This window comes from Aquarana catesbeiana, linkage group LG09 (genome assembly GCF_042186555.1).
Source record: "Aquarana catesbeiana isolate 2022-GZ linkage group LG09, ASM4218655v1, whole genome shotgun sequence".
Taxonomy (NCBI): domain Eukaryota; kingdom Metazoa; phylum Chordata; class Amphibia; order Anura; family Ranidae; genus Aquarana; species Aquarana catesbeiana.
In genome coordinates, this window is record NC_133332.1 from 32,506,155 (window position 1) to 32,532,443 (window position 26,289).

Below are 26,289 nucleotides of genomic sequence, written 5' to 3' on the forward strand. Positions count from 1 at the left end.
TTGGCAGTAAAGACCCATTCTGGTTCAAGGTGAGAACAATTCACAATTGTTTAAATTTGGTTAGAGGATAAGAATATTTATATCTAATATGCATGCATTGTAAGAAACTGTATAAATTAGACCTGTATATTGTAATACTTTGAATATAAACCTGTGTGTTATCAGCTGTTAATAAACCTGCATTGCTGAAGTTCTGCCTGGTTCGATACTTTACTATTCTACTTCATTTGGTGGCCTGTACGGGGACAGCATAACCTCAACTCCGATCTTGCCTAACTCCATGCTGGTGAGGCACTGAGCTCAACACAATTTTGTGCAATTTATATCAGGTTAGCAGACACCTATTATTAGTTCTGCATTGTGTTGTGCCGTGTTTTGCTAGCGCTAGGAGGGGCGGGTGGTTGTTGTTGGGGTATCGCTGTCCACCAGGCAGATTTTTGTGATGGCAGGTTGGGTTTTCTTAACTGTGGGTGCCTTAAAGTACATTGTACAGGATGAGATACCCTGGATAGAAAATGTATTTATTTATTTATTTATTTTTTAAATTTTTTTTTCTCTTTTCTCTTTTTCTTTTCTTTCAATTCTTTCTTTTCCGAAGGGGTACCCCTGTAGAGGGTTAATTACTCTCTATGTAAACCTAGGCGTAACATGCATGTTGGTTCCCTGGACTGCAAAAATTAGTCAGGATGAGGTTTTGGGGACTTAAAGACCCCTGGAGAACTTGCGTAACATGCATGTTGTTTACCTTGACTGCAAAATTTTGTCTGGATGAGGTTTTGGGGACTTAAAGACCCCTGGAGAACTTGCGTAACATGCATGTTGTTTACCTTGACTGCAAAATTTTGTCTGGATGAGGTTTTGGGGACTTAAAGACCCCTGGAGAACCTGCGTTAACATGCATGTTGGTTTCCTGGATTGGTAATCAATCAGGAGAAGGCTTTGGGGTTATCAGATCCCTAGAAAGCCTAAGTTAAAAAACTAAAACAGTACTGATATGTAGCTACTAGTAGAAAAAGGTACCTTTGTGGTGTAAAATAATACTCATGAGTTTAGAAGGTTGATGTCAGGAAAGGTAAGTCCTAACAAGTAAATAAGGTGAAGGTTTTGGAGCTCCATTTGTTAACAAAGTTAAAAGGTATGTATCGTCTTTGTGCTATAAGTGTATGTGTTTATATGTATCTGTTATAACGGTCTGTGTACTAACTGAGTTAAGATCGGGTTGAGACATTCCTGATCGCCGTGGCAAGCAGGGCTTGGCGGTTTTTCGTGTCTTGAGACAAGCATTTTGGTAAGGAGACGTATGCGCGTACGGTGCCTATTGGCTTTACTCTGAGCACTGCTGTCCATAAGCAATTACTAACTAACCTGTCAGTTTTAATAATTCTGTGAATATTTGTATATTTATATATAGTCAGGAATTTGTTGTTCATGTGTATGCATACTTTGCTAGGTGGAGTGACTGTATTGCTATATAGAAAACAGAAGATAATGACATTTTGTTAATGTTCACAAATGTAAGTTAATTTCTTTGTAATCTTTGTAGACTGTTAGGGAATATTGTATGTGTGAGGGAGACTGATCATCTCCCATATTAGGTTAGAATAATTCTGTAGTGGTTGTAAAAACGTTGGTGTGAAAGGACCCTGTGTTAGTTCTATGAGTGAATTGTAAGAAGTATGTAACTGATGCTGAATTCTGCATAGTGTATGATGAATAGGGAAATGGTATGTATCTTCCATACAAATACAATTAGAACTTTCTGTGTCATATCTTTGATTTTGTGACACTTGTTATTAGTATTTGTTAGGAGGATTTATATTTAAATGAGTTAAATGTGTGTGTGTGTTTTTTGTATGAGGTGTGAAATGAATCCCTAAGTGAATGATTGTATGTGTCTTTCGTGGAGAGGCTAGGGATTGATACATCTATGGTGACTGATTGACTTTAGCGTCAAAGTTCTAAATGTTATTGGCAGTGAGTGAGTGTGTGTGTGGAAGGCACGATTCATTATTTATTTTTTTTTTATATTCTTTAAATATGTACCTCAGCTAGATAGCGCCATGAATGGGCTGAGGGAGTTAGAAGTTATTTAAACTGTAGAAAAAAGAAAGTTGTTTGTTTTAAGTAATTTACGACACAAAGTTCACCCATATTTTTTTTGTATCCAGCATACTGCTTCTGGAAGAAAAAAAATCTGTAGATAAATTCAATGCCGCTAATGTAATTAATGTCATGCTTAACAGATTTTACAGTTGTAGGTTTTACATGTTAGACGAAATACTGTATTTTTTTTTCAGTATGTGTTTAGGAGCTTATGTGCAAAAGCATTGAATCACTTTTTGTGACAGCTCATCTCAGTGCTCTGTACTGCGATGAAAGGGGCACGTATAGATGCCTTTAGACAGAAACTAGATGAGCTGACCAGAAAATAAATAAAATCTCAGAATACGTTCTTATTCTTAAACATTTGTTGATTTTTTATTAGAATATAAACTGTAGGTTATAATAGGTATTCTGTCTTTTATATTATGGACTGTAGTAGTGAAAGGTGCATTTTATTTTTAGTGTATCACTCTTGTAAGTAGGGTGCTTATTCTCCCTTGTAGCTTTTGTTGTTTATTTTGTCATGTCCCTAACTTATTGTACAGTATTATGTATACTGTCATCTTTATATATTTGCCTACTTAGTAGTAATCACAAAGATAGTAATGGGATTTATTTATTTGGTACAAGGGAACTCCAAATTTATTTTTGTTTCTTATTTTCTAAAAAGAATAGTGAAGAGTGATGCATGGTAACAACAGTGCTACCATCTTATTATATGTGCTATATGTAGCACATACATGGGGGGTGAATTAGATAATTAGAGTCTTAATTTTTAATCTTAGCTTGTAAGCTCTGGTGAGCAAGGTCCCTTATTGGTATTGGCTATAACTTATTTTGTCCTACCTAAATACAATATTTAGTAATCATCAGGTTGATTATTAGTTTGCCTAAATAAATCATTTGTTTCTTTATTCCAGGAGCAGCCAGCACGTTTTCATATGTAAAGTTATACTTTGTAAAATTTCACTCCTTTTGATTTTTTTTATTATTCAAGTTCCTAGTTATGCTACTACAGGTGGAAAAGTCAGTTTTTTGGATTAGGGTCACTCTGCATTAATATGATCTAATTAACAATAACATTTGTATATAAATTATTCTTAAGGAAGGGACATAGTAGTGCACATTTTCTTAACCTCTTTAGATTTAACAGATTGTGCAAGTGACCATGTCATTTTATTTTGATTTCTTTTTAATTATGAACAATCACAATGTAGTTTCACAAAATGTAGTTCTACAAAGTCTATTTTGTGTGCCTGAATATAGACTACATCGCAATGAAAGAACAAAGCTGTAGATATAGATATACTTTAATAAATGTCTGCTCCTTTTTAAAGTAAATCAAAGTTTTTCAAATGGTCATGCAAATGTATGAGACAACAGCTAAGTGTCTGATGTGGGAAATTTTTCCCAGGATTGGAGTGTATACAGCACTGATATCAGATAATTGTACCCATTTTTATGAAAAATCAGTTCCATTCTACTCTATGCTTGGCATAGACGATAGAACCTTGTGTCCACACTCATATTCATTGGTGGATAGGTTGTATGGGCTGTTGTAGACAAAATGAAATACAATTTGCTGGGCCATATGAAACTTTGGATTGATTTGTCACTAAGTTTAGGAGTTCTAGAGGCAAATGATAGTTGCTTAGACTTCATGCTGTACAGTGGGAGATAAAATGTTCATGTGTTTAAAATAATTAACCAAATTGGTGTAGTTTTGTTTCTAAACAGATCCTTGTTTTAGATGTGATCTCGTGTTCCAGTCAAAGCCACTAAAGGAATGTATGTCAGTAACTCTTGATGACTGCAAGTACATTAAAGATCATAAAAGGAAGTGGAAGAATTCACAATTCAAGTGTCCATTTAAATCCACATTTGTGACAGTGACATTTTCCATTTCTATACTAGTCAAAGTCTGAGTGAGATTACCAAGAGTGTTATTCACATAAGTGCAAGTGGAATACATACAAGAGACTGTTGCAGACAAAGACATTGGAAGTATTTCAGTAATGGACAATTCTAATTAATTATATGTGATACTTTGTATGTAGAGACTTACTGTTGTTTTGTTTGTTATATATGTTATAAGTATTATTGTGAACACCTTAAAGTGTAACTTTGGTCAGAAAATTAATTCCTGCTGGGTTACTTGAGGCTGACCCCTTTTGCAGGTGTAGCTATGAAGCACAGTAAAAAATAAGTGCCTATACTGTTTACAATCCACTGTTCCACCCTGCTCTACTCAGTTGTGCTCTATTTTTTGCACTGAATAAAATCTAGAGGCCAGTCTGCTGACAGCCTAAAATTCTACTGCTGTTCAAAGGTTCTGGGCTTCAGTAGCATGGTAGCATAATAATTGTGGAATGTATTTTTCTTACTAATGAACCTTATTTTATCACATTTTTGTGAGTAGAGTTCCACTTTGAGTAAATGTTCAATCATTATAAACAAATAGTTTTATCATTTTTTGGAAAAAAAAAAAGTGGGGAGGTGTAATGTAATGAGTATGACATTATCGCTAAAGACTGTATGCTATTGATGCTTTATAGGATATGTTATGATATTTGTCTTGATTTTGTTTTATAATTCATGTTTTAAGACATAGGAGAGGTAGGCTACTAACTTAGACAGTATAGCAGTGACTGACAGAAGAGACCCATGCTGACTGTTATTGTATAATATTTTGCAGTATAGTATGTGCAGGAATGGACAAAAAGTGAAATGGTTTTGGGTTTAGCAAACTTTGTGGGAAGACTACAAAATTAAAACTAATGAAGTATCTAGACTGACTATTTTGACAGTATGACATGACCAGGGTAATAGTGACTGAAAGTTGGAGTCAAGGTTAAGAAATGATACAAATTTTACAATTATTGTATGGGAAATAGTATAGGTTGGGAAATGTAAAAAGAATAGTCTATATAAAATACTTTGTAGTGGAAACATGTACTTCAAGGGATTTGTAATAATAAATATTATTAATATTGTAAGAGTATTGTATTATGATAAAACTATATAGATACAGGTATATTATTTTAGCGGATGTTGTAGAAATAAAAGGAACACACTAAATTAAGTTATTAAATAAAATAAGAGTGTAAGAGCCATTGCTTTGTAGGTTGCCCTGAAGTGCTTGCCAGAGACCTATTGTATCCTGACACTGACTATTATTTTTTATTTTATTTATAACTATAATTTTGAAGTGTATTTTATATCCAGACAAATATCGGGTGATCGCAGAAGACATGATGCAACTTGTTACAAATGTTAATTGCTACAAAGGAAGGATTTCATGCATAAAAGGAGGAACTGAAACATCTGAGACTTGTATCCTTGCAGAACAGGTATGCACTGAACTTGTGTCTTACAGCATCCAAAGCAGCTTGTGCTATGATATTGGACCAGCAACTGATGATGAAGAAGGAGATCTCTCCAAAAAATCAAGCACTTGGCTAAGCTGAAAAGACCTATGCAGGAAAAGGCAGAGCCTTATGGGACTGAGTCTGCTGAATGCTCCTTGGGACTACATACTTGGCTTTCATTCACTAACTAAACGGATTGTTCTTCTTCCTTGTTATCCTTGATGTGATGTTGCTGAGTAACTGTTGCCTGTTGCAAGAAGTTTGTGGCTAGAATGATCACGATGCCACTGAGACTGACAACTATGTTTTCCGTGCCACATATGGAGAAGGACTTTGCAGCTACAGAAGAAGATGCAGTGTGTTTTTGATTGGACTGATTTATTTATTTTTATTTTTTGGACTGATTTATTTTTATTTTTTTGGACAATTTATGTGATCAGTGTTGGGTGCATGGGGTCTCTGAGGAGCATGGTGGGTGATCTGTACTGTAATTGCTGTGAGGCTTATGCCTCAACAGGGGGGAAATGTTGTGGAATCTCATATTAGCCAATGTATTTCATATTGTATATATTGATTTGCATATATTTTATTGATAATTATTATTATTATTATTATTATTATCATTATTATTTATATTATTATATAGTAGTGGTTTTATCAATATTATTATTCAATAAGTAAAGCAACAATTATTAATCTTTAATAATGTATACTGTGTTTTCCATAGATTTAGAAAGTCTTCATTTATAAGTGTTGAACTTTAAATGACCTCTGCTTTATGACAAGTACTTGTACACAGGTGTTCTCGAAAATGTATTAAGATAGTCTACTTGGTGAAAGTTCATTAAAATAGATTCAAGTAATATAGAATTGTCTCAGACAGATAAGAAAACAGGTGGTTAAAATAATTAGGTGGAATACAGGAAAGTTATGTACAGAACATTAATTAACCTCCCTGGCGGTATGATTCTTTCTGATTTTAGGTGCTGAAAGCGGTACAATTATTTTGCATGGAAATTTGGCGTTTTATATTGTAGGCCTGTAATTCTTAACAATAACACACTTAAATCTGTCCAAACAAGAGTCTAGTAGATATCCCAGGTATGATAAAGTTTGAAACACAAAAACATAAATTATAATATAATAAAAAAAAAAAATAATTAAAAAAAATAAAAATAAATAGTAATAAAATAAATTTCCCCACGATTCACTATCGCTCAATTCTGCAAGTGTTCTAATTTACTATCGCTGTTTTCTAGCTGGTCTAAAGCCATTTTTGACGTAAAGGGACACTTTCTGGTTGCTATGGACAATCTCCAGTTTCCAGGCAGAAAGAACAGTATATGCAATATAAAACTGCATGCAGGGCATGGGCCAGAGCACTGGGGACAAATGGGATGTGAAATGATTTCATACAGTACTGTAATCTGTAAGATTACAGTACTGTATGTGTTATGCTTTTTACATTTTTTTGAATTTGCCGCCAGGCTCCGCCCCCGTGCATCGCGATGCTCGCAGGGAACGGAGCCTGGCACAGAGAGGCTTCGGAATAGGACACAGCCCGCGGACACTGCGGGGGACATCGCAGGATCCCAGGGACAAGGTAAGTAAGGAGGCACCAGGATCCTGCGATGCAATCCTGAGTGTGGCTCGGGGTTACCGCTAATGGTCCTGAATTTTAACCCCAAGCCACACTCGGGAAAACCGCCAGGGAGGCTACGTTTGACAGGGTCAAACAAAGGTCTGCTTGTGCCCTCATTAAAACTGTTAAAATACATGCATATAGTGAAACATATAAAACATCTGGTGGGGTTATTGAAAGTTAATTGTCTCAAAGTTGTAAATCTGCAAATCCTTGAAGCTAGTTAAATCTTATCAAGATAAGGAGAGTTTGATAACACAGCTGGGTGCCAGAATGTCTCTATACAGGTGTTTTTAATTGGACAAAAACAGTTATAAATCACTTTAATGAACATATAGGAATTTTGGGAATAATTAAGTTTATCTGGTTGTAGAACAGGTGTCAGATTTATGGTTGGTTACTTTGACGTAGATCTTAGCGACCAATCATATGTAAGAGAGATGTTAAGATAAGACTTGTAAAAGGGTATATAAATGCAAGCTCTACAATTGTTAGACAGACAAGTCAGATAGGAGCTCATAAGGCTGAACTCTATGTATGCTGCCCTATTGCACAGGTCATAGAGGTCAGAACCAATGGGCAAGTATCTGTCCTAACTTGTCCCCTCGGGCAAGTCAGATAGGAGCTTATAAGGCTGAACTCTGTGTATGCTGCCCTATTGCACGGGTTATAGAGGTCAGAACCAATGGGCAAGTATCTGTCCATAACTTGTCTCCTCGTACGAGTCAGAGAAGACTTCTTAACTTGTTCCAGAATGTGGTCTCAGGTGAATTTCCCTCAAGAACTTGGTCGAGCTGGAACCCAGAACTCTGTGAGGGGACCAGACCACCGGCAGATTGGCTGGTCCCTATCAGGTGAGAGGTTCCCAAGAATTGGCAGTAAAGACCCATTCTGGTTCAAGGTGAGAACAATTCACAATTGTTTAAATTTGGTTAGAGGATAAGAATATTTATATCTAATATGCATGCATTGTAAGAAACTGTATAAATTAGACCTGTATATTGTAATATTTTGAACATAAACCTGTATGTTATCAGCTGTTAATAAACCTGCATTGCTGAAGTTCTGCCTGGTTCGATACTTTACTATTCTACTTCAGTAGATGACAGAGAGGGGGGAGTAGATGACAGAGAGGGGGGGGAGTAGATGACAGAGAGGGGGGGTAGATGGCAGAGAGGGGATCAGATGACAGTGGGGGGGAGTCACTGACAGGGGGAGAGGAGTAGATGACAGAGAGGGGGGAGTAGATGACAGAGGGGGGAGTCGCTGACAGGGGGAGGGGGGGGTCGCTGACATGGGGAGGGGAGTAGATGACAGAGAGGGGGAGTAGATGACAGATAGGAGGGGAGTAGATGACAGAGAGGGGGGAGTAGATGACAGAGGGGGGAGTAGATGACAGAGAGGGGAGTAGCTGACAGAGGGGGGGAGTAGATGACAGATAGGAGGGGAGTAGATGACAGAGAGGGGAGTAGATGACAGAGGGGGGGAGTAGATGACAGAGGGGGGGAGTAGATGACAGAGGGGGGGAGTAGATGACAGAGAGGGGAGTAGCTGACAGAGGGAGGGGAGTAGATGACAGAGAGGGGAGTAGCTGACAGAGGGGGGGAGTCGCTGACAGGGGGAGGGGAGTAGATGACAGAGAGAGGGAGCAGCTGACAGAGGGGGGGAGTCGCTGACAGGGGGAGGGGAGTAGATGACAGAGAGGGGGGAGTAGATGACAGAGAGTGGGGGAGTAGATGACAGAGAGGGGGGAGTAGATGACAGAGAGGGGATCACATGACAGTGGGGGGAGTCGCTGACAGGGGGAGGGGAGTAGATGACAGAGAGGGGGGAGTAGCTGACAGGGGGGGAGTCGCTGACAGGGGGAGTTGAGTAGATGACAGAGAGGTGGGGAGTAGATGACAGAGGGGGGGAGTAGATGACAGAGGGTGGGAGTAGATGACAGAGAGGGAGGGAGTAGTTGACAGTGGGGAGGGGAGTAGCTGACAGAGGGGGGGTAGCTCATGGGGGGGTAACTGACAGAAGGGGAGTAGCTGACAGGGGGGGTAGATGACAGGGGAGGGGAGCTGATGGGGGGGTAACTGACAGAAGGGGTAGCTGACACACTGATGGTGGGTTCAGGAATTGGGATGCGCCGCTCTAGGTTGAACTGCTGCTATATGTGCCTGAACGCTGATGGTGGGTTCAGGAATTGGGATGCGCCGCTCTAGGTTGAACTGCTGCTATATGTGCCTGAGTTCCAGGCGGCTTCAAAACCGGGCACATGTGTCCAAACCCGGACTGTCCGGCTCAAAACCGGACGGGTGGCAACCCTAGGGTAAAGAGATGGGGGAGATCAAAAGTAGGAGAGAGATGGGGGGGGAGAGGTGGGAGGAGAAAGGGGGATGAGAGATGAGAGGGGGGTTGAGAGAGAGAGACACTCAGGTCAGGTCACACAGGAAATTTCCATAAAAAGAAGTACAGTGTCCCCATCTTCAAGTCATAAATAGGGTCTCTCGTTATAAGACATACAGTGCCTCCCATCCTAACAACACCCAGGGTTTCCATTATAAGATGTATAGTGCCCCCCATCCTCAGGGCATACAGGGGCTTCCCCATTATGTAATGCAGAGTCTATGCCCATCCTCAGGTCACAGAGCGGACCCCTTGTTATTATGCACACAGAGCAGAATGGGGATCCCCAATTATAAAGCACATCAAGTCCTAATTCTCAGGTCACAAAGTGTACCCATCATTACAAGGTGTAAAAAGTCTCCATCCCCAGGTCATACAGGGGTTCCCCATCATATGTACCGAGGTCCCCAGCCTGAGGTCACACAGGGGGTCCCCATTATAAGTACAGTGCCCCCATCCTCAGGACACACAGAGGTCTCTCAATATGAGTGCTGTCCCCCTAATCCACATGACAGGGGGTCCCCCATTGTGAGTACACTGTCCCTGCTCAGGACACACAGGGGCCCCCCATCACATGATGTAGAGTGCCCCCCCTGACACATACAGGGTCCTCTCTACCCCCCATGTTCCATCACACATGTTGCATTGCTTCACTCCCTCTGCACTCATGTTCACCATTGATGGTAAACAGAGTTCAGTGTACAACAGTGACAAGGCCACTGGCTCTTACTCCTCTTGCTCCGTCAGACATTTTATTCTTCAGGCTGCACATTGTACTCAGGGCCGGTGCACCCACTAGGCAAATTATGCAGCCGCCTAGGGCACACTGCCTCCTAGGGGCGCGTCTGACCCTTGCCTCCCCCTTCTTGTCGCCCCTCCCAAGCTCCCGGCAGAGCCGCTGATAGGGGACCCAAACAGCAAGGAGTTCGGTATGGCAGGCGTGCGGGAGGTAGCCTTGCTGTGCGGCGTGCAGCTTCTCCCCTCTCCCTCCCATTGGCTTTCACACATGCTGGTCGCTGGAGGGAGAGGGACGTCTGTGTAACAAGGCAGGTAGCCAATAGCGCTGCTCTTCTGAGTGGGAGGGCGTGACTGCTAAGTTGCTCCGCCTCCCACTACCTCCTTAGCCAATCAGATTGTCCAGCCCGCCACATTTGACTAGAAGATGCTAGTAGCCAGAGTCGGGTGGGATGCAGAGGACTTGACATACCTAAGTATGAAGAAGGTATGAGATAAAACATGTCACAATGCTGGCTGCAAACATGTATCAGTGTGTTCTCCTTCTCCCTGCTGTGTGTAGAGTATGCGGTGATCACACTGATCCAGGGATCCCCTCCGTCTTCTCACCACTGCTTCCTATCTGTGTTTTTATTTACACTGAACACAGGAAGTCTCTGATCATCTCCTGTACTATGTCTACAGTCTCTGATCATCTCCTGTACTATGTCTGCAGTCTCTGATCATCTCCTGTACTATGTCTACAGTCTCTGATCATCTCCTGTACTATGTCTACAGTCTCTGATCATCTCCTGTACTATGTCTGCAGTCTCTGACCATCTCCTGTATCATATCTGCAGTCTCTGATCATCTCCTGTAGTATGTCTGCAGTCTCTGATCATCTCCTGTACTATGTTTGCAGTCTCTGATCATCTCCTGTAGTATGTCTGCAGTCTCTGATCGTCTCCTGTACTATGTCTGCAGTCTCTGATCATCTCCTGTACTATGTCTGCAGTCTCTGACCATCTCCTGTATTATGTCTGCAGTCTCTGACCATCTCCTGTACTATGTCTGCAGTCTCTGATCATCTCCTGTATTATGTCTGCAGTCTCTGATCATCTCCTGTACTATGTCTGCAGTCTCTGACCATCTCCTGTAGTATGTCTGCAGTTTCTGACCATCTCCTGTACTATTTCTGCAATAAAGGGGGACTACAGGCATGGTAGGTGGTGAGGGAAGAGGGCTGTGGGTGTAGTGGGTGGTAAGGAAAGGGAGGCTGCAGGCACAGTAGATGATGAGGAAAGGGGTCCCAGGTGCAGTGGGTGGTGATGGAAGAAATGCCTAGGCACAAGTGGTGGTTAAGGCGGGGCTGTAGAGAAAATTTTAATGTATCATACAGGGCAAGGGGATTCATGATCCAGAGCCCACCAAAATTGTGCTATTATTTAATGACACTGCACAAAGCCATTCAGTGTGTTTTTTTTTGTTGTTGTTGTTTTTTTTTGGGGGGCGCAAGTTGCTGTTCTTGCCTAGGGTGCAAAATAGTCTAGCACCGACCCTGAATGTACTTCCCGCACAGCCTGGACTTCAGGAGTTGGTGGATGCAGTGCTGAGTGACAGGGCAGCAGACCAATCGGCTTCCAGCTGCATTCGGGTAAAACCAGCAGCCAGACCTCTTGCAGGGAAGCGTAACTATGCAGATAGCAGTGTAGGAGAGGCTTTAACCACTTCCCACCCAGCCACTGCACATAAACGGCTGGGTGGGAGCTCCCTACTTCTGACTGGACGTTCTCGAACATCCTTCAGAAGGAGCGGGATCGCGCGGGCACACTCCCGTGCAGTCGCGCGATCCCGATGCGCGCGTGTCACTCAGACACGCCGCATCTCGGAGTGGCAGGAGGGCAATGTGATTTGCCCTCCTGATCCGCACGATGGCTGTGTGTAATCACAGCCATCGTATGGTAAACAAGAGGGAGGGGTGGCAGTTGACAGGAGATCGCGCCGCCACGTGCCCACGCAGCGGTGCGATCCCGATCTGCCTGTGCCCCCCAGAGACAGCACAACACAGGAGGGCCCTGTGATTGGCCCACCTGATCACATGAAGACTATGTCCAATCACAGTCATCATGTAATGTAAATAGAGAGCGTCGTAACTGCTCTCATCTCTTCCTCACCTCACACAGAGCCTGTCAGTGAGGAGAGGAAGAGAGTTCTGTGCTGCAGCCAGGAGATCAGTGAGTTTTATAGCTGTTTGTCTGCTGTTTACCCACTGATCACCCAGCTAGTGTCCCCAAAACACAGTGTCCTCAAAACAGTGTCAACACCTGTCAGTGAACATCTGCCCGTCAACAACTGGCACATCTGTCTGCCAACAGCGGGCACATCAGCCCGTCATCATCAGGCACATCTGCCCGCCAGTCATCAGGCACATCTGTCCGCCATCATCAGGCACATCTGCCCGCCAGTCATCAGGCACATCAGCCCGCCAGTCATCAGGCACATCTGCCCGCCAGTCTTCAGGCACATCTGCCCGCCAGTCATCAGGCACATCTGCAGCCTGCCATCAGGCACATCTGCCCGCCAGTCATCAGGCACATCTGCCCGCCAGTCATCAGGCACATCTGCCCGCCAGTCATCAGGAACATCTGCCGCCCACCATCAGGCACAGAACATCTGCCGCCCACCATCAGGCACAACTGCCGCCCGCCATCTGACACCGTCATCAGCTGACACATCAGCCCGCCATCAGCTGACACATCAGCCCGTCATCAGCTGACACATCAGCCCGTCATCAGCTGGCACATCAGCCCGTCATCAGCTGGCATATCAGCCCATCAACAGCTGACACATCAGCCGCCCACCATCATCAGGCACATCTGCTCGCCAACATCAGGCATATCTGCCACCCATCATCAGGCACATCTGCCGCCCGCCATCAGGCACATCTGCCACCCGCCATCTGCCCACGATCAGGCACATCTGCCTGCCAACATCAGGCACATCTGCCCGCCAACATCAGGCACATCTAGCTACCCACCATCTGGCACAGCCGCCCACCATCTGGCACATCTGCCGCCTGCCATCTGACACATCTGCCCGCCAACATGACAAAAAGGTCTTACAGCGCAGAGGAGTCTCTCCAAATACTCCAGAGTATGTCGGACGAGAGTAGCGGGGAATTCTCTCCCTCAGACTCGGATAGCGACTATGAGCCAGTGGAAAGCAGTGGTTCCGAGTTGGAAACAGAGGAAGATAGAATCCTAACAAGGAGAATCAGGAGAAATGAGCAGGAGGAGACATTCACCAGCAGCGCAGCACTCCAGGGCATCCACCAGCAGGCATCCACCAGCAGCGCAGCACTCCGGGATATGCAGGCATCCACCAGCAGTTCTGCAACCTTCCTAGAAGATAGGCCAGATGCTAGCAACGGATCCCATCAACGAGGCAGTGCCCATACTAGCCTCCCAGATGTTCTACTGTATCCAACATGGCTGCCCGATACATCAGTAGAACCTGTAATACCCTTTTTTACCGCCAAGCCAGGCCCTCAGATGCAGACGGAAAATGTAACCCCACTTTATTATTTTCATTTATTTTTTACCAATGATCTCCTAACCTACATTGTGGAACAATGTAATCTATACGCCAGCCAACATATAGCCAACAATCCAAGTTCCTCATATGTCCCCTCCTTTTGTTTGAAAACCCCTCACTGTGGAAGAATTTAAAATTTTCCTTGGCCTAACCCTCAACATGGGGCTGACAAAAAAAAATGAACTCCATTCCTACTGGTCTACGCAACCTATCCACCACATACTGGTCTATTCGTCATTGATGCCCAGAACCCATTATGAGATGATCATGAGATTTTTACACTTCAATAACAACGCCCAATGCCTCCCTCGAAATCATCCCAGTTATGATAAATTATTCAAAATTCGGCCCCTAATCAATTTTGTTTGCGCCAGCTTCAAGGAGATGTTTACCCCTGATAGAAATATATGTGTGGATGAATCCCTGGTGCACTTCACTGGAAGACTGGGAAAAAAACAATACCTCCCTAGTAAAAGAGCCAGACGTGGGGTAAAATTTTATAAGGCGTGTGACAGGGCCACGGGTTACACATATGATTTTATCATTTATGAGGGAAAAGTCAGACAGCTAAACACCCCTGGATACCCTACCCACATGGGAACAAGTGGCAAAATTGTCTGGCAGCTGATCCAACCATTACTTGGGAAAGGTTACCACCTATATGTAGACAATTTCTACACTAGTCTCCAACTTTTCCGCCATTTGTACCTAAAGAACACTGTGGCCTGTGGGACAGCACGGACCAACCGCAAAGGCTTCCCACTAAGATTGGTCGCCAAGAAATTGAAGCAGGGTGAAATGGCCAGTATGCGGACTGAAGAAGTACTAGCGGTGAAGTGGAGAGATAAAAAAAGAGATGTCTACATCCTTTCAACAATACATGATGACACCTTGGTGGAACTTCAGAGAAGAGGAGGCCCCATACAGAAGCCAAAATGTGTGCATGAGTACAACCTATACATGGGGGGGGTGGATATGAACGACCAGATGATGCAGCCCTACTTGGCCACCAGGAGATCACTATTTTGGTACAAGAAAGTCGCCATTTATTTGATGCAACTTGCCCTATTTAATTCATATATCATTTTTTCTAAGTGCACCCAAAGTTCCCTACCCTATCTAAAATTCCAAGAAGATGTTGTCACAGCCCTTCTCTATCCCCAAGGCCAAGCCCCTCAACTAATTCGCTCCGATTCGTTAGCCAGACTCTATGAAAGGCACTTTCCCGAAATCATCCCTCTTACCCAAACAGGTCGCAAACCCCCCAAAAAATGTTGTGTATGTGCAAGTAGAGGAATTCGCCGTGACACCCGATACTACTGTCCCCAATGTCCCTCCCAGCCAGGCCTCTGTATTGGAACGTGCTATCGGAGCTATCATACTTCACTACACTATTAGTACAGTGAAGATGATTTTTTTCCACTATCTGCCATTTCTGTGAATGACCAGGACTGTTAACGACTATGCCTCTGCCAAACATGTTTCTGCCTTCAACGTGAATTGACCCGGACTGTTAAATGACCATGCTTTTTGCCTGCCTCCTGAACTGATCATTTGCCCTGCCACTGTACAGCACAGGGGTCTCACATATGTGAGGGGCTCCAGAAAAGGTTTTCAGAGTGGAGAAAACATTTTTCTCCGGGTTTTTAGTTTTCTCGGATTAGGGTATGGAGACTCGGAGGCTTCGTAGAGATTTGGGTGGGAAGAAGCCTCTACCCCTGTCCTCAGGTCTTACCTGACCAAGGCCCAATGTACAAAGTGCTGCCTGCTGCCACCTGAACTGGTCATGCCTCTGCCTGCCACCTGAACTGGCCATGCCTTTGCCTGCCACATGACTTTGCCATGCCTTTGCCTGCCACATGACCTTGCCATGCCTTTTCCTGCCACCTGGACTGGCCATGCCTATGCCTGTTACCTGAACTGCCTGCTAAACCTTGGACTGTACTGAACCATGTTCATACTTTTTCATATCTGTCTGCTGCCTGGACAATTCCTGGACATTTCCTTTGGTTGTCTGGACAAATGCTTTGGCTGCTCTGGAACTGTATTCCTGCCTGCTAAAACCACAGGTGAGCTTGGGGTGTAATTCTTGGTGTGTACATGCTATGTGTTAGAAGCCTGGAGGTGCTACTTGCATGTTGGGCCTCTGTATGTGGCCAGGTAGTGGAAAAGTATCACACATGGGGTATCGCCATACTCAGGACGAATAGCAGAATGTATTTTGGGGTGTCATTTTGGCTATGTACATGCTATGTGTTAGAAAGATCTTCTAAACTAACAACTTTGTGAGAAAAAAATAGGTTTTCATTTTCTTTCCACATTTTCCAAAAACTTGTGGAAAGAAATGACATGTTCAAAAGACTCATTATGCCTCATAGAATATACATTGGGTTGTTTTCTTTCCAAATGGGGTCATTTTGTGGGTAATTCCATTGTCCTGGTGCTCCAGGGCCTTCAAAAATGTGATAGGTACTCAGGAAATGAAATGTGTAATTTATGCCTTTAGAACGCCTGATGGTGCTATATGGATGTTGGGCCTCTGTATGTGGCCAGGCTGTGGAAAAGTCTCACCCATGTGGTATCGCCATACTCAGGACGAATAGCAGAATGTATTTTGGGGTGTAATTGCAATTATGCCTGCACCGTGTGTGAGAAATAACTTGTAAATATGACAATTTAGTGAAGAAAAAAAAATCTATATTTCTTAATTTTCCAAAGCATTGTGGGGAAAAAATTTAAACTTCAAAAAATTCACTATGCCTCTTACTAAATACCTCAGAATGTCTTCTTTCCAAAAAGGGGTCTTTTGGGGGGTTATTGTACTGTCCTGACATTTTAGGGCCTCAAGAAATGAGATCAGTGCATTAGGCCATCAGTGCATTAGGATTGATACATTTTCAATAATGCGTAGCATGGCTTGTAGACTCTATAACTTTCACACAAACCAAAATTTTCAACAAAATTTAATTTTTTTTGTTTCTTTTAAAGAGAAAGTAGAAAATTTTGTTTTTTTTTTTCAAAATATTCGCTCTTTTTTCGCTTATATCACAAAAAATAAAATATGAAGTGGTGAATAAATACCACCAAAATAAAGCTCTATTTGTGTGAACAAAATGATAAAAATTTCATTTGGGTACAGTGTAGCATGACTGAGTAATTGTCATTCAAAGTGAGAGAGCACTGAAAGCTGAAAATTGGTCTGGGAAGGAAGGGGGTGAAAGTGTCCGGTATTGAGGTGGTTAAAATCGCTGTTCTCACTGACACGAGGGAGATGAATAAAACAAGTCACATGTGTTGCAGCTTATGTGTCGGTGGTGCTGTGAACTGATGTCGACCCCTGCCCTGAGTTCTCTCACTGGTTCAGGAAGTGTCCTCCTCCTCCTAATCATCATCATCATCCTCCCCAGGCTGTCTCTGGCTCTCTCTCTCCGCATAGGACCGGTCAGTATAATACAGATGTATGGTACTCATCTCTTCTCCCTGAGATCCCTCTGCCAGATTCCCAGATACTTCATAGTTGTGTATATATTTAAATAAAATATATATAGTCTGTACACAGATAATAATGATAGATCTCAGTATATAATATACATCTATAGGACACACTCACCTCTCCTCCCTGTGATCCCCGCATTCTCAGATAGCTCATAGTTGGGTATACAGTATGTCTGCACCTCGGCCTTTTGTTGTTCTATGAACTCCTTATCCTTGTTCCAGTATTCAGCATCGGGTCTCCCGTACTCCGTCTTCGGTATGAAATATCCGACATCACTGTCAAAGTATAGCTGCTCCTCCTCATTGTAGAATATTCTGTACAGAAGCCTCACCCTCTGAGTGCCGTTCATGAAGTGACATTCAGCTCTACTTGTATACACGTAATCCACGGACACTGTGAATGAAGAGCGGAGAGTTACACATAGAGGACAGTGAGGAGTAGAAGGGATGATGTAAATTGTACATCCCATGAAGATCTACATCTATACAGCTTGGTGTCAGTGTTCAGGGTTCATACATTTGTGTTGGTTCTCCTTTCCACACTCTTCTTACCCAATCACTACATGAGGATCAGGTTGGGTGAGGTAGAAATAACATGGTGGTCATAATGAATTATTTCACACTTTGGAAGGAATGGGTTTGACTGATGAAGACAAGTCATCCCTGACCCCCAGAACTCTTCAGTCTGACTCTATGATCTCTATTATACACACCAAACATATATGATAACAAGGGAAACTGAGGACCTAGCTGTAAATTATAACTGAACAATGTATATCTTCAATTAGCATTTAAACAAATCAAATGCCATGTACACTTTGTTTTCTTCATTTTATCTCTGCTGATCTTCTGCAGCCTCTTCACAGCCACTTCATGTCTCCATGCAAAGGCTGCATGGCATTTCTAAGGATCCATTCACACTATCTGCACATACCTGCATGTTTCCAAATGGAAAAGCACAAGTGAGAGCAATAACACAGAAAATACGCTTGTTCACCCCAGAATGAAGCGTTATATTCCATTCCATTATATAACATGTTTACATATTACACTGCTCTGCTGGGTCCTCAGTGTCACTGCCTAGTAACACAGCACACTGCACTTATTTGCACTGATATGAATTAAGTGTCTGCTTGTACACTTTAACCACTTCAGCCCCGGAAGATTTGGCTGCTCAATGACCAGGGCATTTTTTGCGATTCGGCACTGCGTCTCTTTCCCACAAATAGAGCTTTCTTTTGGTGGTATTTGATCACCTCTGCGGTTTTTGCGCTATAAACAAAAGAAGAGCAACAATTTTGAAAAAAACACAATAGGGGTTATTTACTAAAGGAAAATCCACTTTGCACTGAAAGTACAGTCGCTGTAGATCTGACGGGGACATGCAAGGAATATATAAAAAACAGCATTTTAGCTTGCACATGATTGGATGATAAAATCAGCAGAGCTTCCCCTCATTTCAGATCTTTCCCTTAGATTTAGAGCGACTGCACTTCCAAGTGCACTTGCAGTGCAAAATGGATTTGTCTTTCGTAAATAACCCCCAATATCTTTTTCTTTTTGCTATAACAAATATCTCAATTTAAAAAAAAAAACAAAAAAAAAAAAAAACACATTTTTTCCTCAGTTTAGGCCGATATGTATTCTTCTACATATTTTTGGTAAAAAAAAATTGCAATAAGCGTTTATGATTGGTTTGCACAAAAGTTATAGCATCTACAAAATAGGGGATAGATTTATGGCATTTTATTATTATTTTTTTTATTTACTATTAATGACAGTGATCTGCGATTTTTATCGGGACTGCGATATTACGCCGAACAAATTGGATGCTTTTGACACATTTTTAGGACCAGTGACATTTATAGAGCGATCAGTGCTATAAAAATGCACTGATTACTGTATAAATGTCACTGTCAGGGAAGGGGTTAACACTAGGGGGCGATCAAGGGGTTAAATGTGTTCCCTCACTGTGTTCTAACTGTAGGGAGGATGGGACTGACTAGGGAAAGAGAGAGATCTGTGTTCATACTTAGTATGAACACATGGTCTATCTCTACTCTCCTGTCACACACACACATCACCGCTCTTATTCTGAGACGAGCAATCGTGGGTGCCCAGTGGTCATCGCGCCCACCAGGCACTTGCATCGGCTCCGAGGACACACTTCAGGAGCGCAAATGGGCGTACCTGTACGTCCCTCCCTCCGCGTGGGGGGGGGGCGCGAACGTTAGAGGACCAATCAGTGGTCCCGGCCAATGTTTTATGGCCTGGACCTGCTGATCGCTCCTAACAAATAAAATCCTTTCCTTGTCTGTGTAAGTCTAAACACAGACAGGAGGAAGTGATGTTGTCTCTCCTCGTGGAGTCTTTTCGATTCCAGTGAGAGGAGAGAAGACGTCTTACCTTGAGTTGCACAACACTACACTAACACCAGTACACATAGGTACACTTGTCACCCCCCAATCGCCCCCCCCCCCCCAGTTTACCCCTTCACTCCCTGTCACTGTGTCACCAATTGCAGTTTTCAGATTTTTCACTTATCACTGCACTGGTGTCATTTGTGACTCTAATCAGTGTTGGGACAGTTAGTAGTAAGCCCCGTTGGGTCTCGGGTACCCCCCTAACAATGGTTTAACCCCTTGATCGCCCCACAGTTAACCCTTTTACCCCCTGTCACCAGTGTCACTAATAGATCTTTTTTCTGATCGCCGTATTAGTGTCACAGGTGACGCTAGTTAGCCAGTTAGTTGATTAGTTTCACCGTCGGGTTTTTATAGCATCAGGTACCCCCATATATTACCTAATAAAGGTTTTAACCCCCTGATTGACCCCTAGTTAACCCTTTCACCCCCTATCACCATTGATTACTGTATTAGTGTTACAGGTGACGCTGGCTAGTTTGTTTGTTTTTTATAGCATCAGGGCACCCGCCGTATATTACCCAATAAAGGTTTAACCCCCTGTTCGCCCGGCAGGTGATATCAGTTAGGTTTTATCGTCGGTCATGGTCTGCGTCGCCCCCGGCAGCGTCAGATTAGTGCCAGTAGCGCTAACACCCACGCACACACCATACACCTCCTTTAGTAGTATAGTGTATGAATGAATCAATATCTTTGATCTGATCAGAACTATATTAGCATCCCCAATAGTTTAGGGTTCCCAAAAACGCAGCATTGGTGGAATCAGCCCAAATACCTGCTAGCACCTGCGTTTAGCCCCTCTGCCCAGCCCACCCAAGTGCAGTATCAATCGATCACTGTCACTTACAAAAACACAACACACATAACTGCAGCATTCGCAGAGTCAGGCCTGATCAATGTGAACGCTAACAGTTTTTTTGGTAGCGTTTGAATCAGTCGCTGACAGGAGCTCTTTTTCCTGTGAGTCTCACTACTATACCAGTGTCAGGGCTGGCTCAGCCCTTCCTTCTCTGAGCTGGCCGCTCAGCTGTCGGCTAATTGCCAGCTCTCATCTCTCTCCACAGTTAACCAGCTGTTGTGGATCTGCTCGTCAGTCCCGCCTACTTAAAGATCTCCAGCTCACTTCATTCCTACCTTCGCCTTGGTCACATCACAAGAAACCATCTCCTGCTTTCCTTTTTAAAGACTGGCTTTGCTGACATCCCTTCTGGCTCCTTATCCTGCTTGCTGTTCCTCTACTGGGATCCCTGACTTCTGGCCTGGCTGATTACCCGATCTGGTTACTGAACTCTGGCTTGACTGATTACCCGATCTGGTTACTGAACTCTGACTTGGCTGACTACCCGATCCGGTTACTGGACTCTGGCTATGCTTTGACTACGGTTACTCTATTTACCTTTTTATTTTTATTAATAAACAAGTGTGATTTTACTGTACTTCTGTCTCGGTCTGGTTCATGGTTTCTGACAGTAGGCGAAGGCCATGAATTCAGAAGATACAGTCAATCCACTTGTTGGTAATATTTTTTCCAGATTGGATGAGCAAGATCACCGCATTGATCAGTTTGCCATGGCATTACAAACGCTCCTGAGTCGCACGGCTCACCTGGAATCCCCCACTGTGGCTGCTCCGGTACAACTTGAGTTGCAGGCCGTCCCTGCTGCTGCGCCAGTCTCTGTGCAGGCACCCACCTTGAGTATTACCTCTATAAGAGGTATGTATGGTTCTGCCCCGCTTCCCCAGCGATTTGGGGGCGATCCAGTTCAATGCAGAGGGTTTCTCAACCAAGTTGAGATATACTTTGAGATTCTGCCCCAGGCATTTCCCATGGACAGAAGCAAAGTAGGGTTCGTGATATCTTTGCTTTCTGAGAGAGCCTTGGCCTGGGCTAACCCTCTATGGGAGATGCAAAAACCTGTTGTCTTGAGTTACCCAGAGTTTGTGGCATCCTTTAAAAGGGTATTTGACGTTCCCGCATGCTCCACTTCTGCTGCCAAGTGCCTCATGTCCATCAAACAGAGTATGAGACTGTTGCCGACTACGCCATTGAGTTCCGTACTCTGGCAGCAGAGGTTGCTTGGAACAATGAGGCCCTCGTGACTGCTTTTTCTCATGCTTTTTCTCTCTCGGACTCCATCAAGGATGAGATAGCAGCCCGAGATATACCCACTGAGCTGGAGAGCTTGATCTCGTTTGCCATCCTCATTGACTCCAGACTCAGAGAAAGACTTTCTTTTAAGGAGCGCTTGCAGAAGCCTCCTGTACATTTGCCTCCAAGCTTTGCAGTCCCACCCGTGCCTCCCATGCCTCCCATGCCTCCTGGTACTGAGTCGGTCAGTGAAGATGAACCCATGCACTTGGGCTTCACGCGTCTCTCTGCGGATGAGAGAGCCTTTAGGAGGAGGGAGAGATTGTGCCTTTATTGTGGCCAGGCAGGTCACTTTTTAAAGTCTTATCCTACCCGTCCTGGGAACACCTGAACCTTGAGGTCCTGTCATGGACAGACCTTAGGTGGTGTTGTGTCGTCCCCAGTTATCCAGAAGGATAAGCCCCTGGTTTCGGTCACCCTTTCTTGGGCTAAGTCGTCTATTGAGATACAGGTTCTAATTGACTCTGGGGCTGCAGGCCTGTTCATTGATGCTGCCTTTGTATCAAAGCAGTCGATTCCACTGTAGCTGAGTGACACTCCACTTGCCATTGAGGCTCTTGACGGGAGACCTCTACAGCCTGCCCATGTGACTCATGAGACGGCTCCGTTGTCCATGGCCGTAGGGGCTCTTCACCATGAGATAATCCTATTCCAAGTGATTTTCTCTTCTAAGTTTCCGCTGGTTATTGGTTATCCTTGGTTACAGAGGCACAACCCCTCTTTTGATTGGCTCCGTGCTGAGGTTCTCTTCTGGTCACTACCATGCAGTGAAACATGCTTCCGCAAGGTAGCCAAGGTCCGGTGTACCTCTTCACTCTCCTCCCTGCCAGAGGAGTACTGTGATTTTAGCGATGTCTTTGACAAAGATCAAGCCGGTAGTTTGCCTCCACACCGGCTGTATGATTGCGCAATTGACCTTCAACCTGGTGCCACTTCCCCTCGTGGCCGGGTTTACCCTTTGTCGGTCTTGGAGGATAAAGCCATGGAGGAGTATGTTGCAGACGCACTTTCTCTGGGTTTCATCCGCAAATCCTCGTCTCCTGCTGGTGTTGGTTTCTTCTTTGTGAAGAAGAGGAGCAGTGAACTGAGACCTTGTATTGATTGTAGGGGTCTCAATCATTTCACGATTAAGAATGCCTACCCGATCCCGTTGATTACAGAGTTATTTGACCGCCTCAAGGGAGCAACGGTTTTCACTAAGCTTGATCCAAGAGGGGCATACAATCACGTGAGGATTAAGGAGGGCAACGAGTGGAAAACTGCGTTTAATACCAGAACAGGCCATTATGAGTATCTCGTAATGCCTTTTGGCCTTTGTAACGCCCCGGCAGTTTTCCAGGATTTTTTTAACAATGTCCTCCTAGATTTGTTGCAGTTATGTGTGGTAGTTTATCTCGATGACATCCTCATATTTTCAAAGTCCCTGGAGAGCCACCACACAGATGTCTGTCGTGTGCTTCAGAAATTAAGAAAGAACAATCTCTATTGTAAACTGGAGAAGTGTGAGTTCCATCGGGAACAGGTTAAATTCCTGTCATTTCCACTGCTGGTTTTTCGATGGACCCAGAGAAACTTTTGGCAGTCCTACAGTGGCCTCGACCCGTGGGGTTACGTCCTCTGCAGCATTTCCTGGGTTTTGCCAACTATTATCGGAAGTTTATTTGTAACTTCTCATCTCTGGTCAAGCCCCTGACCGATATGACCAGAAAGAACGGTAACCCACAGAGTTGGTCTCCGGAGTCCATTAAGGCCTTTAAAAGTCTCAAGGCTGCCATTGTTTCTGCTCCTGTGTTGGCACATCCGGATCCTACATTACCTTTTATCCTTGAGGTTGATGCTTCTGAGACTGGTGTTGGTGCCCTTCTGTCTCAACGTCCTACCTCTGAGAGTGCTATGCATCCTTGTGGCTACTTTTCCAAGAAATTGTCACCTGCTGAGTGCAATTACGAGATTGGTGACAGAGAGCTGTTGGCAATCAATTTAGCCCTTAAAGAATGGAGACATCTCCTCGAAGGTACCACTGTGCCGGTTCTCATTCTTACTGACCATAAAAATCTCATATTCTTGTCTGAGGCTAAATGCCTCTCTCCCAGAAGGGCGCGACGGGCTCTTTTCTTGTCAAGTTTCAATTACATTGTCTCATTCTTACCCGGTACTAAGAATGTAAGGGCTGACGCCTTGTCACGACAATTTTCCTCCACTTCCAAGTTGGAGTCGGTTCCGCTTACTATGATTCCTCCTGATCGTATTCTGGCTACGGTTCGCACCAGTCTTACTTCTCCTTTGGGTGACAAAATTCTTGCTGCTCAGGTCGATGCGCCTCCTGAGAAACCTTGTGACCGCTGCTTTGTCCCAGAGTGTCTCCATACTGCCGTGCTCCAGACTTACCATTCTCCCAAGGCAGCTGGCCACCCTGGTAAGAATCAACTCGTTTGGGCCATTTCCCAACAATTCTGGTGGCCTAGTCTACGTGCTGATGTAACTGCCTTCGTAGCTGCCTGTTCCATGTGTGCTCATAGTAAGACCCTAAGACACCTTCCAGTGGGCCTCCTACAACCCATACCCAATGGAGAGAGGCCCTAGACCCACCTGTCTATGGATTTCATTGTGGAATTGCCCAACTCCCAAGGCAACACAGTTATCCTTATGGTGGTTGACCGGTTCTCAAAGGTGTGTCATTGTATTCCACTTAAGAAGTTACCCGCTTCTAAGGAACTGGCTTCCATTTTTTCTCGGGAGATCTTTCGCTTACATGGGCTACCCAAGGTGATGTCTCGGACAGGGGTAGTCAGTTTGTGTCCCAGATCTGGCGAGCCTTTTGTGCACAGCTGGGAATTCAGCTTGCTTTCTCCTCTGCGTATCACCCACAGTCTAATGGGGCTGCAGAAGGAGTCAATCAGTCCTTGGAGCAATTCCTACGTTGCTATATTTCTGACCACCACAACTGGTCAGACCTTTTACCATGGGCAGAGTTTGCTCACAACAGTGCCTTGAATTCTGCTTCCCGATTGTCTCCATTTATGGCGAATTATGGTTTCCAACCTTCCATGTTGCCTGACTCGTTTGTTCTGCAGAGTATTCCTGCGCTATAGGAGCATCTCCATGGTCTTCGTTCCACTTGGGCACAAGTCCAGGAGGCTTTGCGTCATGCTAATGATAGGTACAGACTCCATGCTGACCGCAGACATCTGCTTACACCTGCCTACACCTACCTACCAGGTTGGGGACAGGGTCTGGCTGTCATCTCGCAACCTCCGACTTCATGTTCTCTCACTGAAGTTCGCACCAGTTTATTGGGCCTTTTCGTATCCTTTGCAGGATTGACCCAGTGGCTTACGCGTTGGACCTTCCTCCTAGTATGCGCATCTCAAATGTGTTTCATGTCTCCTTATTGAAACCGTTGGTCTGGAACCGCTTTACCACCTCAGTGCCATGTCCTCTCCCTATACAGGTTGAGAACCATGAGGAGTATGAGGTACAATCCATTGTTGACTCCCGTAGGTTCCGTGGTCGCATACAGTACCTGGTGCATTGGAAGGGGTATGGTCCGGAGGAACGCTCTTGGGTCTCATCCTCAGACGTACATGCTCCTGCCCCCCTCCGTGATTTGCATAGACGTTTTCCCCTCAAGCCTGGTGGTCCTCCGAGGGGGAGGGGCCATTGAGGAGGGGGGTACTGTCAGGGCTGGCTCAGCCCTTCCTTCTCTGAGCTGGCCGCTCAGCTGTAGGCTAATTGACAGCTCTCATCTCTCTCCACAGTTAACCAGCTGTTGTGGATCTGCTCATCAGTCCCGCCTACTTAAAGATCTCCAGCTCACTTCATTCCTGCCTTCGCCTTGGTCACATCACAAGAAACCATCTCCTGCGTTCCTGTTTAAAGACTGGCTTTGCTGACATCCCTTCTGGCTCCTTATTCTGTTTGCTGTTCCTCTACTTGGATCCCTGACTTCTGGCCTGGCTGATTACCCAATCTGGTTACTGAACTCTGGCTTGGCTGATTACCCAATCTGGCTACTGAACTCTGGTTTCGCTGATTATCCAATCTGGTTACTGAACTCTGGCTTGGCTGACTACCCGATCCGGTTAGTATACTCTACCTATACTTTGACTATGCTTACTCCTCACTACTTCAGGAAGTAGAGAGGAGACATTGCTGGAAGAGGTAGCAGAGGAGATCTAGAGTTTTCCTCATGCAAAGTCTGGAGATCATAAGACCATCACATTGCCTCCACCCCTGATAGAATAGAGAAATAAAAAGTAGATTCTAGAAGTCACCAGAGAGATCATTGAGGAGAAGAACTGCTCACGAATTTCGGTCACTATTTCTATGGTGGATACCCACTGATGTCAAAATTGTCACGGATCCCTACCTGATTTGGTTTACATTGGAAGTCGTGCTTGCTGTACC

General features: G+C 44.3%; 1 protein-coding gene across 1 annotated transcript in view; it reads right to left on the reverse strand.

The window, feature by feature from the left end:
• LOC141107479 (H-2 class II histocompatibility antigen, E-S beta chain-like) overlaps nt 1–26,289 on the reverse strand; it is a 157,378-nt gene that overhangs the window by 55,889 nt on the left and 75,200 nt on the right. Inside the window, exon 2 of the mRNA XM_073598244.1 lies at nt 17,426–17,704. Within this exon, the coding sequence (XP_073454345.1) occupies nt 17,426–17,704 (279 nt within the window). The remainder of the gene's footprint in view (nt 1–17,425; nt 17,705–26,289) is intronic.